Source organism: Drosophila serrata, unplaced genomic scaffold (genome assembly GCF_035046125.1).
Source record: "Drosophila serrata isolate PLE 108 unplaced genomic scaffold, ASM3504612v1 contig_362, whole genome shotgun sequence".
NCBI lineage: Eukaryota > Metazoa > Arthropoda > Insecta > Diptera > Drosophilidae > Drosophila > Drosophila serrata.
In genome coordinates this window covers 3,253,120-3,276,898 of record NW_028257260.1, presented here as the reverse complement: position 1 = coordinate 3,276,898, position 23,779 = coordinate 3,253,120, and the positions used below count along the sequence as shown (strand labels likewise).

The 23,779-nt window shown below is 31.7% G+C and overlaps 1 protein-coding gene across 1 annotated transcript; it reads right to left on the bottom strand.

Annotated features, from left to right (window-relative positions):
* Positions 1–2,202: 2,202 nt before the first annotated feature.
* LOC110176093 (uncharacterized) lies at positions 2,203–2,800 on the bottom strand. The gene is made up of 2 exons (XM_020942332.2): positions 2,703–2,800; positions 2,203–2,642 (listed from the first exon to the last, which is right to left on the bottom strand). Exons 1-2 carry the CDS (start codon positions 2,731–2,733, stop codon positions 2,281–2,283), a joined length of 393 nt encoding a protein of 130 aa, XP_020797991.2. The 5' UTR covers positions 2,734–2,800; the 3' UTR covers positions 2,203–2,280.
* Between the last annotated feature and the right edge of the window lie 20,979 nt (positions 2,801–23,779).

The window sequence follows — 23,779 nt, the reverse complement described above, 5'->3', positions numbered from 1 at the left end:
TTCACTAAGCGCAAACTGAAAATAACAAGCTCGCAACCACAAAGTATATGTTGGAATGTGCCCAAAAACCAGGAACGTCCACAACACGACCAATCCGAAGTAGGGGAAAAACCAACGCCTTCTCAATGGGGAATCCCCCCTTTTAGCCAACCATTTGCAATGATTTTGTGCGTGCAGTTTTTGATTGCAATGAAGGAAGAGGAGATGGGGGAGCTTTAAACTACACACACACAGACTTGCGTCTGGTTGCTTTTCCAGAAGGGAAAATCGGGTGAAAATTGTGGGTGAGTGATGGTGAGAGAGGGGGAGACTCTGTCGGGCTGGTTGGTGGCGGCTCACTGAACCGGAAATTGGAGGTGTGCGGCAAAACACGACGTGACGTGACATTTCCTCTTCGTCAAAATGTCAAAATGCAACCCAACGGCAGTCGAGCAGCGACATGAATGCAAACAATGGGGCCGAATGCATCAGCAACAGCAGCAACATCACATGCCGTACCATATTAATGAGCATTTTAATGGTCAAAATCACTGGACACGATAGAAGGGGGGGAGGATGGGAAGGGGAGCTCCGGCAGGGAGCTAAAAGAACACTTTTTTGTATCACAGAAATTATTACATTTTAAGATTTACAACATTGTATATATGTATAAAATTAAGATAAGCTATTAACTTCATCTCATTACTATATATTTACACTTAATCTTGATCAAGGAATAGCAGTCTTCAAAATTACATAAAATGATTCATCATAAGATTGTTCTTGGTTTTCTTTTACAAAATTTATAACTCATAAAAAATTTATTAATTTATAAAATAAATATATATATATCTTCATCTATATATGTATTAATACCATATTTATTGAGGTATTTTTATTTTTGTTTTTTTTTCATCTACATATAAATTCATATTATTTTTATTGTAGTTATTTTTTATTTATTATTTTCATCAACATATATTATTTATATTATATTATATTTATTATTCTATTTATTTTCATTTTTTGTCTAATTTAAACAGTTCGTTTCATACATCATAAGTAAGAAAGCAAGCAAGCAACTCAGAAAACAACTAAGCAAGTAAAAAAGCAAGATAGTAAAAAAAAACTAAATAACCAATTCTAAAATAATTTGTCTTAAATTAAAATAAAAGCCTTGATTAGGTAACTTGCGAAAGAAAATACAAATCCAACAAACCATTACTCCGTCATACATGTTTTTTTTTAAATAAAGGGCAAAATAATAAAAAATATATACATAAATTTTGAAATATATAAAATCTAAACTAAATAAATTAAGACCCTATTTACAGACTTAATAATATTTATTCCAACATTCATAATTATAATTTCCCGTATATGTATAATAATTGCATTCTGGTTTCACCATTTGGTAATATACCAACACTTCCCCCCAAAATGGTCTGCTTAACCCGCACTTATGGTCACCTCAAAACACACACACATACACACACACTCACGCACTCACACACACTTACACACCCAATTTTGGGCGGTAGACTGGTCACACTAAGCAGCAAGCATTTGGACCAAAGTGCCCCCTGCTGTGCCCCTCCCAGCACTTCAATTCGATTCCAAGAGCTCGCCATGGTCGAGTAAGCTTCGGGTGCGGACCAAACAAGTCCAAGAGAGCGGCTCTTAGGAAGCCCAAGATGACCCAGGCCAAGACGGAAGACTCCGCTCCTCCCCAGAGTTTGGTTCCGTGTGAGTGGCCAACGGGCTTGGTCAACCGCAACGAAGCAACAACAAATTGATTAGCCAAGTTACGGCTGTTATTGTTATTATTATTATCTGCTGCTATTGTTGTTGTTGTTGTTGTTATTGTAACATTTAACTGGTTGACGCCTGACACGACCAAAAAATAAAAAACAGAAAAAAGAAAACGAATAGAAACTAAGGCGAAACCCTTTGACAACATAATTACATAATTAGCTACCAATGGACCCTGGCCAAAAAGAGAGTGGAGGAGGGTGGCTACCATTAACCCCATACTTGGTTACCTCGATTCGGTGCTTCCTGCTGCTTTGAGGCACTTAAAAAAAATAGTACAAAAAAAATAATCTGTACATTATAAGTAATCATTTGCAATATGTTTTAGTTCACAATGGAAAACCTAGAGAAAATGCAGCCCTGGTGACCATATGTACTTTGCCAGTGTGACCAATCATTACAATAAATATAGGTATCAACGCCGTCCATGCTTTTATTTGATTATCAGGCTTTTTTATTTTTCATGCCTTACAAAGTTGAGTCCCATTTCTAGACCAAAAAGATTTGAGGCTTCATTACTGGGACGGTATCCTGATCCATCTGCTCCAACTCCATAAGCTCCGGCTCATCCGTTTGGGTACCTTTATCGCAGGCCATGGGTGCTGATGGGGCCGCAATCTCTCCCTTCTTTTTCTTCTCCAATCTAGCTCGCTTGCACTTCAATTTGTGGCAACTACATGGTGCATTCTCTTTGCGACCAACAATTGCATTGCTTGCACTGGTCCCAGGAATGCAGTTCTCGAAAAATCCCTTTGGGACCTCGGAGCGTTCCTCCAAAGGCACCTGCACAATGTCGTCGTTGGAAGCGTCTTGATTTTTATCGCGCAAGACAAAATTATTAATGTCCTTCCCTGTACGACAAACACTGCTGTAATTTGGTTATTAATTTGATTTTTTTAGTCGGCACTTACAAATACTAGAATTCCTCTTTCGGGACGCCATGACGAGATTTAAGTGAAAATGAGAAGTTGACAAAATGGCTGGTTTCTGTGATGGCGTCAAATGTAGCTTTTTGCGGGAAAAAAGTTAACATTGGCGGGAAGCTGAATTTTTTTGGATTCTCCAGATTTACATATAGCTTTTTTCGCTATTTTTGGATTAGGTGGAATTTATATAACAAGTGTGAACATTTTTGCAAATAAACTAAAATTTGATAGTTAAAATTTGAAATTAAATGAATTAATAGATTTGTATTATTAATAAATGTAACTTCTGTTTGAAAAGGATAGACTTAAGTCTTCTATCAAAATCAAGAAATGCAAAGAATAAATATATATTTACTAGTGAGAATATATGCATTTTTTAATTGAACTTATATACATAGCATAATTAGAATTTATATATACTTTAAGAATAAAGTTTGTTTTATGTTAAGAATACATTTTTAATGAAGAAATAATTTTGATTTATTAATAATTATTTTGTAGAATGTAAAATGCATTTTCAGCAATGTAATAAAAATTTTGTACAATTAAGTTGTACAAAGTAGAACCCGAAAATTAGGCAGGGATAAAGAAAATATTGGAATATTTTTTGTAAAAACTATGATCTATATTTAACTAAATGCAAAATAAATTATTTTATATATTATTATTCAATGTGACTTTGATATTATGGATATTCCAAAACCTAAGGGTTATCTCAAACGACTTTATGGCTAGAATTGAAGCTGCCATCATGTACATATGTAATTACTTATTAATAAATAAATAAATAATAAATAAATATTTAAATTTGACCTTAGCAGTTTTTTAACATTGAATATATATTGGGAATTTTCAGTTAGTGAACTAAATAAATAAATAAATATTTTTATTTATATTTATTTTACATTTAACTAAAACACAGCACCTTCTGCTTGTAAATTCAAAACAAAAACAAACAAAAAAATAGAAAAATATATATAAATACGTAGCTGTTATTGCCAAGTGCAGGTATCCTTGTCAGCTGTTTTGAGGCATGGATCGCAAGGATCACCACCGCGGGAAGATGATTGAATGTCGTCATTAATGACTCCGAAGGAGCCAAAACTGAAGAAGCAACCAGACAAGGAGGAGGATCATCTGTCAAGCGCATTTAGCTAAAATGCATTAAACCAAACAGAAGCCGGGGGCAAAGAATGAGACACACAGACGACGGTGTGTCCTGGCCAAGGACAATGCCCCGGACCGAGGGAAAGGAGCCGAAAGATCAATAAGAGGACACTTTGGCTAAGCGGCTTAACCCACGACATCGACTCGGAAGTGCCTAATGCATCATCTTGCATATATATACATATATATTTGGGAAAGGACGAGCAAAAAAAAAGGACAATGCAGCTAACCGTGCGCAAGCGGCTCAGCTGCGATAACGGCGGCAAAAAGGACATGGGAAAATTCGTAATCCCAACAACCTGTGGCAATGTCTCCGACATCAAGTTGCGCCCAAAGAATGGAAAATCCAAGCAAACAAGATGTATATATAGTAGGAGGATTGATTACTCAGCCGATTAAGAGCCGATTACCAATGACATTGGTTCCCATCAATGAACCTTTGGCATTCATTCAGGATCCAAGGACTTCGGCAAAAGATCTGAAGAGCTCCTGGGCATGATCCTAGGGATTCTGTTAATGTCTAAGGTGGCCACAAGTGGAAAAATAACAAGGCCCCCCTGGGCCGAATCGGAGTCCTGGGAAAAGGATACAAGGGTTATGTAAACACCAGAAGCGATAATATAGCAAAGGAACTAAAACCAACTAAAAGGAAAATACTGTAAGCTCTTAAATTTAATTACAATGTTATCTATAATATTTATGAACAATTTAACCTTGCTTAATTAATATATTAAATAATCTATAATAACTATAAACTACTTATTTAATATTTATAAAAATTTTTCCTTGACTCTTCTTCAGGATTAAAAAAAGGTCAGGGACTACAAAATATGATAAAATATTGATAAAATTCAATTAACAAAGAACCGCAGCTTTTCTGCAAGTTCTTGGCATTTTCATGGGCCGTATTGGAATCCTTCGAAAAGGATACAAGGATTAAGCAAACATTAAAAGAAAAAGAAAATTAAACCCACTTGGAGAAAATTACTTTTAGCCCCTAAATAAAATTACCATGTTAACTATAACAATTATGAAATATTTAAACTTGATAAATTAATACATAAATACATTAAATGATAATATAATCTATACTAATTATGATATATTTATATACTTCTTATATGATTTTTCCCTTGACTCTTCTTCAGGACTAATCAAAATGTCAGGGACTTCAAAATATATATTTTGATTAAATTCAATTAACAAAGAACCGCAGCAGCTTCTTCAAGCTTCTCCTTTCCATTGTAATGTCCTCGAATCCAACCATTTCTCACTCCTTTAGACTTCAGCATCTCTCCTTGTTCTTATTTATGATAATTTACGACTTTGTGTCTTAAGGGGTTAAACCTTTTTCGAGGCGTAAATTGTGATGGAAATCGCTGAAGCGCCATTTAACCGCGACGGCCATTTACCCGACATCCTGTGCCATCCTCACAGGCCGACCGTTTTTCCTCTTACTCCATCAGCGTTTTATGGCCCAGGAGCTAAATTGAAAGAAAAGTTTTAATTATTTTTAATTTTCATGATTAGTACTTTGCGTTTACACCGCCCCAACATGGGATTTGCCAGCGTCCCAAGTCCTTCGTCCTTCGTCCTTCGTCCTGGCTTCCTGCCTTCTGCTTCTCTCTTCGCGCTTGTTAATTAAGCTTAACAATAGTGGGCGGCCTTCGGGGTGATAATGATAATTTTCTCACTTTCTCCGGGGGTTGCTAAGGACCTGGGAGAAAAGGAAAGGCAGCTGCAAGTAACTGGGGAAAAGTGTGGGGGGCTGCGGCCTCTTCTGCTTTTGACACAAGTTAATGAGTTTCGCGCTTTTGCGCCTCCCAAATGCCACCAGCGGGTGTACTTAAAACGACGCCCATCTCGTCCTGGTTTTGTTTACACGCAAAGAGAAAATCTAAAAATAAAAAAAAAAATATATATATATAAACATATATAGAAAATTCAGAAGAAATAAATAAAACATAATTTTAAATAGACTAGATATTTTTAAAATATATATACGTTAGTTATGAATTTATTATGACTTTATAGATGAATGTTCTCTGTTAGTCATTATTTTTATCTTAAAAATATTCTAAAAACCAAGAATACTTTCTTAAATATTATAATTAAACATAAACAAATAATTGTGAATGCCACTTATGTTTTTTATATATTTATATATAAATAAGTTGCATAGAAATATAGATACATTCTTTTTAATAAATAGATAGTCAGATAATACCCATAATTTACCCATATTCAAATATAAATAATTATTAAGAAAAAAATTGGCTTTAACATTAAATAACCTTTGTAATATTATAGGACTTTTTTACATTTAACACAACAATTTACATTTCAATTTATCATTATATTCTAACATTATTTAAATGATAATTTATTTAGTAAAGAGTTATTTAGATGCTTTCAACTAAGGTTTGCAAACCATTTCAATTCATATACCATAACAATACATTTAAAAAAGTAGCCATTTAAATGTAGTTTTTAAATTCTTGAAGTTATTTTTATCTAACATATTTTAAGGTTTTTCCTTCATTTAAATATGTCTTTAATAAGTATATAAGATCGGTAACAAGATATTAATCTTTTATTATAATTACAAAACTTATTTTTGTATCATTTTTGCAAGTACTTAAATGCAAAATTTATAAACAATTCAAATTCTATTCTTATTATTATAAAGTTTATTTAGATGCTTCCTATAAAGTTATACATAGTTTTAAAACAATTTGTAAATGGAAATGATTTAAATTAATTACCCATTCTATAATTTCTATATTCTCTAAATCACATTATTAATTTCTTTTTCCTCTCAGTGTATCATCTCTTTTACCCAGCATCCATCGGTCTCTGTCTGTGTGCGGCTACCCCCAAAAAAGACGTTTTGGCTTTTTGGCAATTTTTTAATTGTTTCTTTATGCAAAGTGACAACCTGAGAGACAAAAGCGGGAAAGCGTCTGAAAAGTGGGGATGGGAAATGCCTAAGAGTGGGTGGGGAGTGGGTGGTGGTGGCTCATTAATTGCACTTGCCATATACCTGGTAAGCCGAATTTTCTCCGCCTTCCATAAATCAGAAAATGCTTAAAGCCTTTTCCGGATAACCAGATGACTGGCCATTTCTCAATGACAAAAGGGCGATGGGGTTGGATAGGAGAAAATCAGGGGGATTTTCAAGTCAAAAATAGAGAGTGAAAATGAGGGGGAAAACGAGGAAAATTAGACAAAGAAAATCCTGCTGCTGGGTATAGTTGAGATGACAAATTGATTTAGATGCTTAGAATACCAGCAAAGATCAAAATTTACAGGGATTTCTTGGGGAGCACTTTTTTTGTGTGTTATTATGATTATTATATAAATAAAAATGAATTAAGTACAACTCCAAAAATTTCATTTTTTGTACCGACACTTGCCTCTATCGAATTGATTCCAAATAAAACCATTCAGACCATAGAATACCCAAAACATTCCAGCTCCTTTTCAAACAATTCAATTCACATTAGCCTAGTTAGCGTCCTGTCATCGGTCAAATTCCAAATAATTCCCGTAAATCGAATGCTGATTCTTCCATTCAATTGTCCCAACGACAATTTGTTGGACCGACACTAGCCCAAAAAAAAAAATCGAAAATATATATATTACACAAAAAAAATCAAAAAGAAAACTTCTGAGGGCGTTGCCGCCGCTTCACAAAAGGCCAACAAAACCGAGTTACTGAAAGGAAACGAAAATAAATTAGTTAGAGGCCTCTCAATCTAAACCAAAACACAAAAAAAAAATAAGGTGTGATTCCAGCGAAAAACTGAGTGCCAGAGAAATTGTAACAAGTCTATTTTCCCAATGAAAGGGAATGAAAAACCCGGCAAGGAAAACCAAGGGAAGGACTGACCATCATCGCAGACAATGCGTCGTCGGTAGAGTCAGCAGGCGATGAAAAAAAAGTCCATTCCGGTTTGTGTTGGGACATATTTTTGGAAAAATGTTTACAAAACAAACTACCGCCGGTCCTCCCTCAATTTAAACTAAATCGAAACGTATTGTTTCGAATTGGCCAAAATGTTACTTTGCTTTTGCGTGGGAAATGCGAAAATGTTAGGATCGATAAGGAGACAAATAGGGAAGTCTAAAATATATAGCTTAAAAATTAATTCAATATTTATCTTATATTAAATACAAAAATTGTATGTTCTTAAATAATGTGTAAACAACTTCAAAGCATTTATGTCTAGAAGCATTTGGCATTTGCATCTAGAAATAAGTTTCAAATATATTTTTATGGTTTAAATATTACTTCTGCTATTGTGTTAAATAAATTAATTGGTTGCTATATACCAAATTATTTATAAATCATTTTTTAACAAGTATAGCTTTTGTGTTTATAAATAATTTTATAGGATTTTGTTTAAAGGCTTAATAATTCTTTTATAACTACATATATTACATTGATTAAGTAGCTATTCAATTTCCAAATAACTACATAAACATTTATGTCTCAGAATAATTAAAAAAAAATACATTTTTATAGTTTTAGAATTACCTTTACAATTATCTTGAATTAATTAAATAGTTTATATGTTTCCAAATTATGTAAAAACAATTTACCAACAATCATGTAAACATATGTGTTTGGTAATAACTTTAAATACATTATTTTTCATAGATTAATAATTATTTCTTCAATTATTTTTACATTAGTTAAGTTAATATTGTATTTCCAAATCATGTACAAACAATTATCAATTAACTAAATAAACATTTGTGTCCTGAAATAATTTAAAATAATTAAGTTTAATGTTTAATTTACTATTTCTAAAACTATCTCAATTATATAACATTATTTGAGTATGTATTTTAATTACAAATCATGTCTAAATACTTTTTAAGCAATTAGTTAAAATTTGTGTCTAGAAATAATTTAGAAACAAATTCTTACAGTTTAATTAGTTTTAATTTTTTTTAGCTTTTATAACTTTAATAAGGAATGTATCAAATTCCCCACAATTATATCAACATATATTTCAATAACTCATTTTAAAGGATTTAATTTCAATAATTTTATGTCCCCATTTCTTGTTTCTGTTAAACAAAAAAAATGCAAAATAATTTCCTTGGTAAAACATTACGAATATTATTTATACAAAATCCTGTGGCTGGCCACAATTGAGTGGTTGGCCCTGAGGGCATAAATCAGTTGCGAAAACGGCTATTTAAATGCGTTTCTATATCTAAATGCTACTAAATATTAGTGTGCTACCTATATTTAGCGTAAACAAATGGCAGACACAGGCGCAAAATTGTTGAACGCATAAATCTTGAGTAAATAATTTTCAACCAACCGCCGCCGTCGGCATTGGCATCGTCCAAAAATGACAAAGTTTATTTGGCGGTTTTTTCTTTGTGCGGTGGCATCGGGACTTACTCGATATATATTTAATATATATAAAATATTTATATATATAACAATATATATATTGGATATTTTATCATGTTTGCGGAAACACGCAGATGGGCGGTTTTCTGTGGTCTTGCCAGAAGTTTATGTATTTATTTATACCCATCACCGTGTATTTATCATTGAAATTTAGTGGCCAAAAGCAGAATGACAGCAATATAAATTTTTGGCAAGGAAATGTGTGTGAATATGAGGGGATTAATGAGGAGCAGATGGAGCATTGCCTTAAGGCGTGTTTTTGCTTAAAAAACGACATTTTGGGAACTATAATTAAATAATGAAGATATATTGCTCTTTGTAAAAGAAGCGAAATAAATTTGACTTAATATTTGATTTGATTTCTTAATTATAGATAAGAAATATATATAGGGTATTGCTTATTATACACAGATTTTTACATAATTTATTTGAAATTTTTTTGACAATAAATTCATTTATAAACTAATGGTTGTTTGGAATAATATATTCTTAGTTATTACTACTCCATTTTATGAGGCATGTTTTTATTAAAAGTTATGGTACATTAATTTATATTTGATATGATTATTTAATTTTAAATAACAATAACAAGTTATGTATATAAGTTAATTTTTCCATAACTTATCAATACATTAATTTGATTTTCATTAATTTACATTTATATGTATCTAGAACTAAAATATTCTTTTGTATTATTATTCCATATAAAGTGGTATGTTTTTATTATAAGTTATGTTCGATTAAATTATTTAATTATAAATATCAATAACAATTCATATATATAAGAGAATTTTTCCATAACTTATTTATACATTAATTTGAATTACATTAATTTAAATTTTTTCGTGTCTGGAATTAGTATATTCTGATTTATTATTTTTCCATCTAAAGTGGTATGTTTTTTTATAAGTTATGGTACATTATTTAATACTCGACTTGATATTTTGATTATAGATAACAAATATATATAAGTTCTTGCTTTATTTTTCAAAAATGTATTTGGACTTTAATTTGATATAAATTGTTTTGCAAACTTCTTGTAATTTAGTATTTTATATTCATATTTATTATTATTTCCTGACTTGTTTTTATTCACATTATTTGGAAGAAATACACATGATTCTATTTGAAATGAACCCAATAACATTACTTTATACTTGTTTTAATTTGTCAATTATTTATAGCCAATATATCTTAGTTCTAGTTTTATTTCTTCACAATGTATTTATACTTTGATTTGATATATATTAATTAAGAAACTCTTGGTAACCAGACATAAGATATTCTTATTTATTATTACTCCATCTAAAGTGACTTGTTTTTATTCCAAGCTATGATACATTATTCCTTGAATAAATACACATTAATTGACGGAAGTACATATATTTCTATTTAAAAAGGAACCAAAAAATGTCACTTAGTATTTGTTTTAATTTTTTTTTTCCAATATATCTTAGTTCGGGCTTTAATTTTTCCCAATTTATTTACACGTTGTTTTACCAATAAATGAATCTACAAACTATTGGCTGGTAGAACTAATATATTCTTGAAGTGACTTGTTTTTATTCCAAGTTATGGTACATTAATCCTTGAATAAATACACATTAATTGACGGAAGCACTCACACACGTATTCTCACATAAATAATTATTTTGGAAAATAAAAGAAGGGTGCAAGTTCTCCCCTTAATTCTCTAGGGAATTGAAACGAAACGAAATGCAAAAACCATTTTGGCCAAAGAATGCAACCCGCAGATTGCCAAACCCGGGTCACCCTCCTTGTCTCCTCTGGCTACCAGTCCCTCCCCCTTGAATCGCCATTTTGGACACTCATCCCCCTAACCAAAAATGATATATATCTTCAAATATATATATATATGTGTATATATAAAAATAGGAAACAAGCAGCATGAAACGTGAAACAAGAAAAGCCAGCGTTATGCCTCTATGTTGCATTTAGAGTTTTCAAGTGCTACCCCCTCTCTAAAAATTGAAAACCCCACCCCTTTTTTGATGGTCGTAACAAGCATAAACCACCGCTCACTCTCCCTCAGTGTGTGTGTTTTTTTGTTGTGTGTTGTGTGTGTTTTCCCCCCCTGCTTACCTTGAGTATCTCTGTGTGTGCCGCGCGTTTTTGGTTGGTGACCAAATGCCGCAGATGATCATCATCATCATCGCCATACGCTATATAGTACACTATGTAGATATATATATATATATGTGAAGTTCTTCTGGATTTTTTCGGTGGTGAGTGCCGCGTGTCATCCCATCCCATCGAGTTTTTCACTCCCCGGGTTTTTCCCCCTCCTCCCATTTCCGTGATGATAGTGCGCCGATAATAATAGGCAGGAAAAAGGGAAGGCTGGAAGAAAAAAAAGCAGAGAATATAATAAATACTATACGAAAATCCACCAGAGAAATGTCCATAAATAATGAGCAGGGAGATGCTGAGAACAGAAAAGTCTCAACCCAAAAATCAAACGAACTTTAAATACACTATACAAAATCATGGATTTTTCTTGGAACAAATTGCAGTTCAAATAACCTGAAAAATTGAAATAAAAAGAAATAAATTTATTAGTTGGGAATAGGAATAAAAGTAATAGACAATATCAATATATTTAAAACATATTTAATATAGAAAAAATAAAATAATAAAGAAATAATTTAAGGTCTAATATATTTTAGTGTTACATTTAAAAATATATTGAATAAAAGTATGCTAACAATATTTCTATTTAGATATTTCTAATTATCCTAGTAGTTATATATTTTATAAAAATCGAAGCCAAAGTGAAATCGATTTTGAGAGAAAATTGTAAGTTTATATAAATAAATATATATTTTTCTTTTATAATAAATAAAACTATAATAATATGAATCATTATTATATTAAACAATTATTATGTACTTAAGTAAAATAATAATAATAATAATAAATTAAGAATTTAAAAAAAAACGACTTTAACATTTATTTATAATATTTTTGTATAAAGAAAAGCATTTCATTTGCATTTTAAAAATGAGAGCGAAATTGTTACCCCTTTAAAACCACAATTTTTTCCTGAAATATACAAAACTTGGTATGCTCTTAGCTTAAAGTTGCTACTAAATTTAATTTGTAATTAATTTTTAAATTGATATTCAATCAAGCAACACTTGAAGCCAATTTTAAATATTTTTAATAATTAATAAAAAAAATTTAGAGTTGAGAACAAGACGCAAGTTGACAAAATATATATGTATACCCTTGCAGTTTGCAATTAAATAAAAATATCAAATCGAATATCGATTACAACTATGCTCAAAATATTCGCATTTTTGAATAAATATTTATTGATATTTTTTATATGACAATTTTTAATGCAAATCAAAGTTTAAACATATCATAACTTAGCCAAAAAAGCATATATTTTAATTCGGAAAGCTTTCCAATGTTAGTTTTTATTAGGTTAATAAATCTGCATACTAAATTTAACATTTTTAAAATATTATTTTTTTATAAATTTTTGACAATTTTAACGATGTAACCCTTTATAAAATTTTGAAAAAAATAAAAAAAATTTTTTTCTGCCGGAGATGGCTATATCGAATCCGCTGTCGATGCTGATCAAGAATATATATGATTTATAGGGTCGGAAGTGACTTCTTCATATCGTTAGAAGCTTCTGGCTAAAATATAATACCCTGGAAGGGAATTGTTAAATCTTTCCATGTTATTTTTATTTCATTCTATTATAATTATTTCTTTCTTTATAATTTTATATTAACATAAATCAATATATAAATTAAACATATTTTCCAAAAATATTAAACAAATAAAATATTAAATAATAAATAAAAACTAGTTGCCTCAGAAAAATATTAAACATGCATTTAATCCCCTTAAAAAGGTTTTAAAATTAATTTATAAATTTTTTAAAATAGAGTATTTAATTAGCGACTCTAGAGGCATTATAAACCACCCCACCTCCCCCCTATTTTCACCCCGAAACCCCCCTTCCCCGCCGCCCAACAAAATGAAGTACTTGGGCGTGCGTGGCCTTTGCTATTCCGCTATTCCCTTGCCCCTTTTTTTAAACATTTTCCCCTCGCCTTTTGGTCTCACTTCAGCTGGCCAGCAGCCGCCCCCTCTCCACCCCTCCGATATAGTAACAAAAATCAAAAATCGAGAATATATATAATCGGAGAGGTATAAAAAAAGGGCGCGTTTACAAATATTTGTCGTTGCATCCGCTGCAATCGCAGAGAAGCGGCGCGAACACAAAAACAACAAATAAAAATGAGGAGCGAAAAGGACATTAATTTTATTTTATAGAATCTGTCGCCGTGTGTCGAGGACAACAACATAATTCTTAGTAGCATTTGTGACAAAAGGATAACATTGCATTTGTTTGCCCGGCCAGAAACTGTCACATCGCAAAAGGATCGCATTTTCACCATACATTTTCATTCAGCGCTCACTCGCTCACTCGCTGGCTCGTTTTCATTGATCCTTCGGCAAGGACAATGGTTATGCAGTCGCCTGGAAAACGGACTCGGGGAGAGTGTCCCTTTTTTTTTGTCCCAAACACGAGATCAGCCCCCTTTTGTGCCCTCGATATTTGTGCAGACAATGCGGAGACTTTGACATCGATGTCTTCTCCGTTTCAATGTCCTTCGATGTCCTTTTGTCGCCTCCGGAAAGTCAATAGATTTTCCCTTTGCCAGTTTACAGTTTACGCTTACAGCTTCTTTATTTATTTATTTATTTACGACGTCATTGCCCCGAGGCTGATGTTTTAATTTAACAGACACAAAAAAAGAAAAAAGGAAGAAGGAGCAAGGAGCAGGACTGATCCACCATATCAACTGGCTCGTTGGCCAAATTGATGAATGTCAGTCGGCATAATCGATTCAATGGAGTGAGTTTATATGCACTAGTGCACTGCAGTTTTTCTTAGAAAATAATATCATAACTCAAGTTGGAAAATGTCCAAATAATAAACTCGATAAAAACTACAGATCAATGTCCGTGAAAATTGGTAATTAAAAAAGTGATGGATGGACAGTGACCCTTGAAAAATAGTATGAAATGAGAAATAGTAATAAAAATATACTTGAAAAATAAATATAAAATACCTATAGAACACAGATATAGAGTTTAAATTAGCCTAAGTTGCATTTAGATACCTTGGGAAAGTTTTAAAAATAATAATTTGAGGGGTTTCGATTAGGATAATTAAAAATTTGCTTTGAACGTTAATTTGGAACGGAGAAAAAAGTATTTAAGAATGAAAACAAAAGGTTATATATCTAAATAACACCTTTATATATATAAATAAAATATAGTCATATATATAGATAACATATAGTAACATATATAGATATAATACAGTTTATATACTTAAGTAAATTCTAGTTACTTAAGTTGCATTAAATATTTGACCAAAAAGAACTCAAAAATTAAATGTTTTTAATAAAACCTGAACTATATCAAAAGGTTTTTTATCTTAAAAAAGGCCTACACATTTATGTATTTAGATAAAATCAATTTTTAACTAAAAGGCATTTAAAAATCTATATTTAATCTATAAAACCATGTGCATGAAGGGAGTTTGTATTTAAAACAAAGTTATTGATATAATATGGTTACAACTTATGTTAGTTACAACTTGCTTAATATACCTTTTAATTTTTGAACGAAAAGCATCTAAGAAAATTCCCACACATTTATTTATATAGATAAAATACACTTTTAATTAGACTTTACTTTCTAAACCTTCTAAAATGTTTTAAAGTCTATAAACTACATTAAAGGACCTCTTATAGTCTACTAAAGAAAATTAAAAGACAAACCACATATGAGCTACAAATCCAAGTAAAATAAAACCCCCTCATGTCCCTCATATCCTGCGTGTATTATCATCCACACCGGTATGTTTATAAATTCATATAATTCCACCAAAATCCCAATTTGATATCCGCCGTTGAATGTAAAATTTGAAATGCGAATGAGATGCGTCAGCTTAGTAGCTACTTACAAGTATCCAAATAAACAAGCAGCCGCAACCACATTGCCCCCCTTTCAATCAATTCGAAACTCCCCCAAAAAAATACAAAAAATAAAAAACCCAAGGAAAAAGATACATGTATATATAAAGTAAGCTTCCCTCCTGCTGTTTTCTTTTTGGGGCTATAAATCTAAGCGTCAAACGGCGATGGAATAATCAGAAATCAATACAATCTGCGTAATATGTTTTATGCGCCTTTGCCATTTTTCCAAGCAATTGAGTTTGATGATGCCAAGGCTCCACACGAAGGATAACCGTGGCAGAGGAGAGAAAGTCCTTTTGATTAAGCCACAGCCTGAGGGTCGTGACGTGACTTTTGCCTTTTCTTTTTCGATAATCAAAAATCACGCACACACACAATGGGATCTCTCCTCCTTCACAGTAATAGTTGAATTGGATTGCCTCCTCCTAACTCTGCCTGGCTTTTCCAGCAACTTTATTGGCCTCATTGCCAAGGACGAAGCAACATCCACTTCCTTTTGGGCTCTATGACATGCTTTGACAGTGGAAACTCACTCCCCCCTGGGCCCTTCCTCTCCCCCCTCTTAACGACGCCCCTTTTGCACCATCATTACACGGCCGCGTCGCACGCAAAATTGTGCGAAATTTGGTGAGCCGCGTGTGGCAAGTCGTGTGGCGGATTCAATTCGCAAACTTTCCAAACCACCCCCCAAAAGGCAAAAACCACCCAAAATTTTCACCCGTCTAAGGCTCCCACACTTCCACACTCCACCCACTTTTCATCAGTCACCAAAAATACGCTTTGAACTTACCCAGGGAAATGTGGAAAAGGACGATGGCACGATGGCACCACGATGCTTAAAGAGCGATTGGAAAACAGAAGCAGATGTTAAGTGGAAAATGTTGAAGGGCAACAGCAGCAGTTCAGAATGTGAATTTGAGATTCATGAAATACGGTTTCCCAAAAAATAAATATATGTATATTCGGAAATAAATATGTGATGGCAACAAAAATTAGCATACCAAATTGGCATTCAAAAGTAAATTAGCCGGCAACAATTGGTTCACAAAATATATATGTATAGACTTGATGGAAAATTCAAGGGAAACTGCTAAGAAAGCTTGCCTAAATTACTTGAATTGAGCTTCCTTAAAAATGTGAAATACTTAAACATTACGAAAGAAAAACATATATTAGCTTGTTAAAAATGTAAGGAAAATGAAGTTTCTTTAAATATCAAGAATTGTTGCTTCCTTAAAGATGAAAAATCTTTTTCTCAATGCAAACTTAGCAAGAATAAATATCAAGAATTGTAGTAATCTATATACAAGGTTTATGTTAAATAACTAAGGAATTGTTTAAAGAAAAAACAATTAATAAAATAATTTAAAATAAATGAATCAGAATTAAGAGTATAAACTATAAGGTGTTGGTTTCAATACAAATAAATAAAAGGAAAAAAGGCTTTAATACTCAAAGGAACCAGTAATTTATCTAGAGACTTTCTAAACATTTAAGTAAAAATTGAGTTCTCTTAAAATACTTAAATTTAGCTATCTACCAATATTTAAAATACTTAAAGTATAGGAAACAAACGTATATACATATATATTTAAACTAATTTGAAATGAAAGAAAATTTAGCTTTCTTAAAAATGCTAATATAAAATGTAGATATATGTAAAAGGTTTTTTTATTCCAAAATTTTTAGCAACTTCGGAAACTAACTAAAAGGAAAATTAAAAAAATGAAAGCAAGAGGAAAGAGTTCAAGATGTAGGTTAAAACATACATATATAAATAAGAGGTATTTACTTTAAATAAATAAAAGGAAATAAAGACAAGTTAAAATAAACAAAAGAGGCACATAGTACACATAATGAAGTTCACAAAATAATACAACTTTGCAGTCATATCGTTAATATAATAAATATACAATAAATAAATTATACAAATTAAATTAAATTAAAAATAAATAAATTATACAAATTAAAGTTAACGAATGTAGATACTTAGATATAAGTTAGTCTATAATTTAAGGTACATTTAAATCCCACTCAAAAGCCATTCCTTTTCTCTCTTAAATAAATAAATAATAAGAAAAGGACTATTTGAATTAAATATATAAGTGAATAATCAAAAAGAGTCTATCTGGAAATTGTTTGCAATTTATATATTAAGCAGGCTTATTTTTAGACTCAAAAAAATGCCAAAAATTAAAGATTAAAAGTCATACATAAATAATTTAAATTTAAAGGCATGAAATATATTACTATTCCCTCTTAGCACCCCTAATAATACCTCATAAAACCCCCTCAAACTGATCGATGGAAAAGAATGCGATCCCATCCCAAAAATTGATTGATTATCTGAGCTCATTTTGAAGTTGTGTCCAAAACAAATTTTCCCCCTCTCTTTATTTTGTTTTTTGTTTATTTGTGTTTTGTGCGCAATTTGTTGTTTAATTATTTTGGATGTTTTTCGATTTGCTATTTTGTTACGCGATGGTTTTCGTGTTCTTCGTTTTTTTTTTATACGCTGCCATAAAAACGCGAAGCCGTAAAAATGTTTCCAATAAAAATTCTGTTGCCTTGGGATTGGGTCTGCATAGTATCTATGTATCTTTGTATCTACGTATCTATGTATCTATGCCTTTGGTTAAACGGGGATACTTGTAGCTAGTTGGCGCCCAGCTCTTTTGGGCATGACCAGAAAACCAAATAATTTCTGTTTGTTTGTTGCCCATTTTGTTTCTTTTTTTTGTGTCTTGTTTTTTTTTACATTTTGTTTTTTCGCCTTTTAGTTTATGGCCAAAGCGGTTTTTATGGCCAGCCATTTAAGCGTCAAGGGGGCGGTGGGCAGTGGCCCGAAGGGGGGCGTGGCGAATTTCTCACGCTGCCATTGCGTAAACAAAAGTGCATACATGTCCCAAAGAACAAAAGATGCACTGCGGGAAAAATGAATTTAATATTAAAAAAAATATTTAAAAAATTTTAATATTATTATTTGAAGAAAATATATATTAAATGTTGTAAATAAATTATTATATACTTATTATATATTATTATTAATTACTTTTCAGATTGTAAAGCTGTAAATAATAATATAAAGACTTAATTTCATATTAACTTAAACATTTCTAATAACATTTAACAAGTAATATGGGTAACATCATTATAATAAACTTTTTTAGACTGTTAGATATATTAATAAATATAAATTTAACATTTTTAAATACTATTTTAGTTTCTGGAGTTCTAAAAGACTATATATATATATTCTTTTCTATACTCCCAAAAATGTATTTCTTAAAACTAAAACTAACTAATTAACCTAATTTTAAAGATATATCCCTTCTATTTTCTTAGTGTACAATTACATCTATAGATATAGTTTTAGATACCATCACATCTTTTGTGCATTCGGGAAGTTTTCGGAGTTGTGTTTATTATGAGAAAGTGGCGCCAATGGTTAATGATTTTTAATGATTGTTTACACGAAGCTTAAGCTGGATTTCTCACTCTTTTGAGGCTGCAGCTGCCCCAAGAGATTTATGGGCATTTAAACAAATTTGATGAGATTTTTCCCTGCCTGCTGGCGTAACTCTTTCTAAAAGATCCCATAAATCTTGGCCAGCTCATGCCAGCTGTATCTGTATCTGTAAATGTATCTGTAAATGTATATCTATATCTTTTGCTGCTGCTGCTACCGATTCCTTGGTAGTTTTGTCAAAGCTGCTTAAGTGGATTTTCCTCTGGCAATTTCTCAACAAGAGGGAATATTCCTACTGTATTTCTGTCTGCCTTTTCCCCCCAATTTTCCCTGAATTGGGTAGCATGTTTTTCCAACTTAGTATTCGTATTTATTTTTACGGCTTCCTCCTCAACATTTTCCATCTGATTGAAATTCGCGGATAACCCGAAATGGATTTCTTGTCTCCACAATTGCTTTTTGGTGGCAATTTTTGGCGAACCACTTTCAATGGCAAACTGTCGTAATGGAACTTAACAGTAGAAGATACAAATGTATCTGCAAAAATATTGGGGGTGAGGAAGCAGAAATCTTTGGGTTTTAAAACTTTTTAAAAATTGTATAATAAAACTGGAAAAATTTATGATATAATATTTAAGGATAGATGTAAAAATAATATAAACTATAATAACTAAACTGAAGCCGCATTAAATGCACCTGATTTACAATTCCTGGTTAACTATTTACTTGGCTTTAATTTGTATTATATATTAAAAATACTTCGAGCTTTTTAAAAACATATTATAATGTACTAAAAAACTAGTGATAAGTTTTAAATTCTATATTCCAAATAAAGTTTATCATCTTATAGAACAACTTACCAATTTAGTTGCAAGAATTTATGGCAACCGAACTGAGATTAGTTTGCTTCAATTTATCCAAGTCCCTTGCTTTTATTTTGCCATTTTGTGTCGAAAAGGACCAAAGGCAATGTAAAAAGGATACAAGGGATGGAAGTCAGGATTCAAGGGGAGGGGGGAAACGCAATTGAATCCGAGGCGCGAAATTGCGAAATTAAATTTGCAGTTATTGCGCAACCATTGAAAATTGGTTAGCGCTGCCTGTCTAACGGTCTACGTAACTGTATCTCAACGCTGAAATGTATCTGTATTTGGATTTATACACTGAAAAAAGAAAGCAGTGATATTTAATAAAATTCAGAATATATAAAGAAATATTTTTATATATCTAAGAAATGGATTTGTAGATTAATTTGTAAGTAGAACTATGAGATTTAAATGGAAAACATTTTTTAATCCTGAAAATAAATAGTATACCTTAAGAATTTAAATACAGATTTTATATATCTATTTATATAATTTTTGTATATTTTTGTTTATTTATTTTTGCAACCGTTTCTCTCTGTTTACCTTTATCTTTAGCTGCAACTGAATTTGTATCTGTATCTGCATCAAAGGAATCTCCTTGATAATTGCCGCGAAGTGAGACATCAAAAAAGGATGAGAATAATTCCGGGACAGGATATCCACAGTGCAGCAGCAGATGTATCTGTATCTTTGGAACTATTTCTCACTTTTATGGCCATATAAATGGTTTCGACTTTTGGAACTACATTTCCATGCAAATTGGGGAGTTTTGGTTAACCCCAAACAAAAAAACACAAACGAAAGTCATTTGATTAAACCAAGAATATAAATTTACCTAATAAGGATCTAGTTTTATGGGTTTTATAATTAATTTATAAATAGAAAATTCAGCTATATACCAAAATTAATAGATATATCATATAATTAAACCATAGTTTCATTTTCATAGATTTAATGTCCTCGTATTAAATTTCATTTTTGCCTGCTGGTGGATTTCGGTAATCCCGTCGTTTCACCATTTTTCGCCACCGACTTTTCCCTGCATTTTTCCCCAACCTTTCCCACATTTTCTACCCCACTTTTCCGCCCCACCATCAGATAGATTTTCCCAACGGAACCGAACGTTACGGCAACTGCAGGCCGAAATAATTATGCGTGTGCATTCCGTGGCCACACCGAAATGAGCTGCGATTTATGAATGCCAGGAGCCGAAAACCAGGAGCCAGCGGAAACTGCCGGACCTCAGGTCGAAGCCTGAAACATTCCTGCCCAGGACCTCCCCGGTTTGCTGCACTCTCCTCCTGTTCGCGGGCGAAAAAGGATGCAGGATTCAACGGGCGAACGACATGGCGCAGACATTATAATTATTAATAAATGCAGCAATGCGGGTATAGCGGCGATAGCGGGGGAGGAAGGTGAATGTGGGTGGGTGGAAAAGTCCGGAAGTGCATGGGAAAAACAAGCAAGGGCAAAATCGCTGGCAACTATTTACGGCATTTCCATGCGAGCACGAAAAGTGCGAAATGGAATTAATATGTGGCACCCAAATGATGGAGCTGCCTTGATTTCGCCTCCCCTCGGTTTGCCTTCTTGCCAATTTTGAAAGCCATCCTTACCCCCCTTTAAAATTTATGATACGAAATTGATTTTATTAAATAAAGTCACTTGCAGCGAGTGCATTAAAATCACAGGCTTAATTAAGAAGCGAACATAATCGTCAGGGTCAGAGTTAGGATGTGAGTGAAGATATAAATTTTAATATGCATTCATAATGCGGAAAAAGTGATATTCTTAATACATAACAATAATTTTTTAATTTAATATTTTTATTTTATATTAATAATGAATTTTGTTATAGAAATTATGTTATAATTTACATAAAAATCTAAATAAATAACAATAGATACACTCTATATTCAATTTCTATAAAAATAGGCAAATTTCGGGAGCCCAAAGCGAAAATTCTTCATAACTCAGTAAAAAATTCATCAAATACCAATCGGAAAACGTTTCTATGCTAGTCTTTAGTAGGTTTATAAATCTGCATACTCTATTTAAAATTTAAATTTTGATCAATATTTTTGAAAATTTTAACGAAGTAACCCCTTAAAAAATTTGAAAATAAAATTTTTTGCTCCCAGACATGCCCAGATAGATTCGCCTGTTGGTGCTGATCAATATATATGATTTATGGGGTCGGAAATGATTCCTTCACATATTTAAAAGCTTCTGAATAAAATTATAATACCTCTGAAAGGGGTTTTGGTTTCTTAATTATCCTCTTACAGTTTCCATAAAAAAAAACCTTTTTTAATGAAAATTAATTTTAAAATAATCTACCATAATATAAATAGTAATATAAATCAATAATTATATATACAAAACATAATTCAATTCTTATAACAAAAACTTTACACATGTACATATCTATGCTTTTTGTTGTTTTTAATTATTCTTTTACAAAGTTCGATAAAAAATATGTTTTTTAAGGAAAATTTAATTTTATTAAAGTTTATCAATATATGTTAGATGTTAAGCAACGGTTAAGATTTTTGTTTGCAACTTTAACCCACAAACTATCTTTATTTTGAGCCTTTTGTTGAAGGACTTCCTACAGCGTTTCTTTTGCAAATTTGTTAAGAATTAAACTGTTTGCTTGCAGGTAAAAAAAAACTATTTTAAAAAATTAAAATACAAATATACGTTTAAAATTTATAATTTATAATAAAGTTTATTATATGTTTTATTATATATTTTTATTATATCTTAAAATATTTATTCCATTCCAAGATACTTTTTAAACTAAGGCGACTAACTTTCATATAATCATTACGAAAGTTATCTTATACTTCATATAAAAAAATTAAATTTATTTTAAACTCTTAAAAATAAAAATAAAAAGAAAGTAAGCCAGAACTCAAGCTACAAAGAATTTTTACGAATTTTTCAAGTTCAGGATTAGAATGGTGAAAAAGACAAAATCAAGAGGGAAAAACGTGGAGATTTTGAGGGCACTTTGTTGCACTTTTCAACTGCACACACACACTCAGCAGGGGGGAAAATCCAAAGAGGGGAGCAGAGGGGGGAAAAGGGTAAATGAACTGCATTTTGTGGGCTTGCACTTGTGGCCAAATGTTGGCCAAAATGGCTTGAATGGCCCAGAACATGGCCACGACATGTTGATTGAGGCGTTCCCAAAGCCGGGCCAAAAGGGGGCTGTAAACTGAGAGACAGGAAAAGCGTGTGAAAACTCTTTTCAGACTCGGAAAAGTTCAACCAGGAAACCAAGACAAAATGCTCAATGAAGCTTTAAAAACAAAAGAGAGATTTGCAAAATACCCTTTAAAGCTTTTAGAGATTAAAGATTTTCCTTATTTCTAAGGTTTGTAAATAATTATTATTATGTTATTATTTTAAATATAAAAGCATAAGTTTATGGCTTAAAACCACAAAAGTTTTTTCTATATTTATTCAAAATTCACCTGTTTTATTTAGTTATTTTTTTTGTATTCATTATTAAACATTTCTTTCATTTATTACTCCTTTTGTTTCCTCATTTTACACTTGCCCAAAAATCAAAGAAATTTAATTAGAGCATGGGTTTTTCATGCACCATTCACCAATTTTCCGGCTCTGTTTTCTCCCCTCTTTTCTACCTTTTACCTTCTCTTTGCATTCATTTGTGATTTTCTCCGATTTTTTTGGGATTGAGAAATAAGAATCGAGAGGGCACATTTTCACATGGATCCAAGCCGAGTGCCGAAAGCCGTTGAATGTGGCCCAATTTTGGTATCTCAAGTTGGCCAACAGATGACCAACTCAGTCAGGCACCGCAGCAATTTGTACAAATTTGTTAGGGCTCATAAAAATACCCCCGGACATCTATATATATTCTCGATTCCCCCAGACACAGGCACAGGCAAAAGGCATAAACACATGGCGCACAGCCATGAGAACCGAAATTAATTGAAAAATTAAACTCACACGATGACTGGTACACTTCTAGAAAAATTTTATGGCAATATAATATTTTTTATAGCATATTTTAGTCTCAATTTTTAGTTTGTAAAAAAGAATAATTTGAAAGGGGT

What these genes read in the sequence shown, in the direction of transcription:
- LOC110176093 (XM_020942332.2), bottom strand. Translation starts at nt 2,733, where the DNA reads ATGGCGTCCCGAAAGAGGAATTCTAGTATTT. An exon ending in AAAGAGGAATTCTAGTATTT is followed by an intron (nt 2,643 to 2,702) that starts GTAAGTGCCGAC and finishes TTTGTCGTACAG; the next exon opens with GGAAGGACATTAATAATTTT.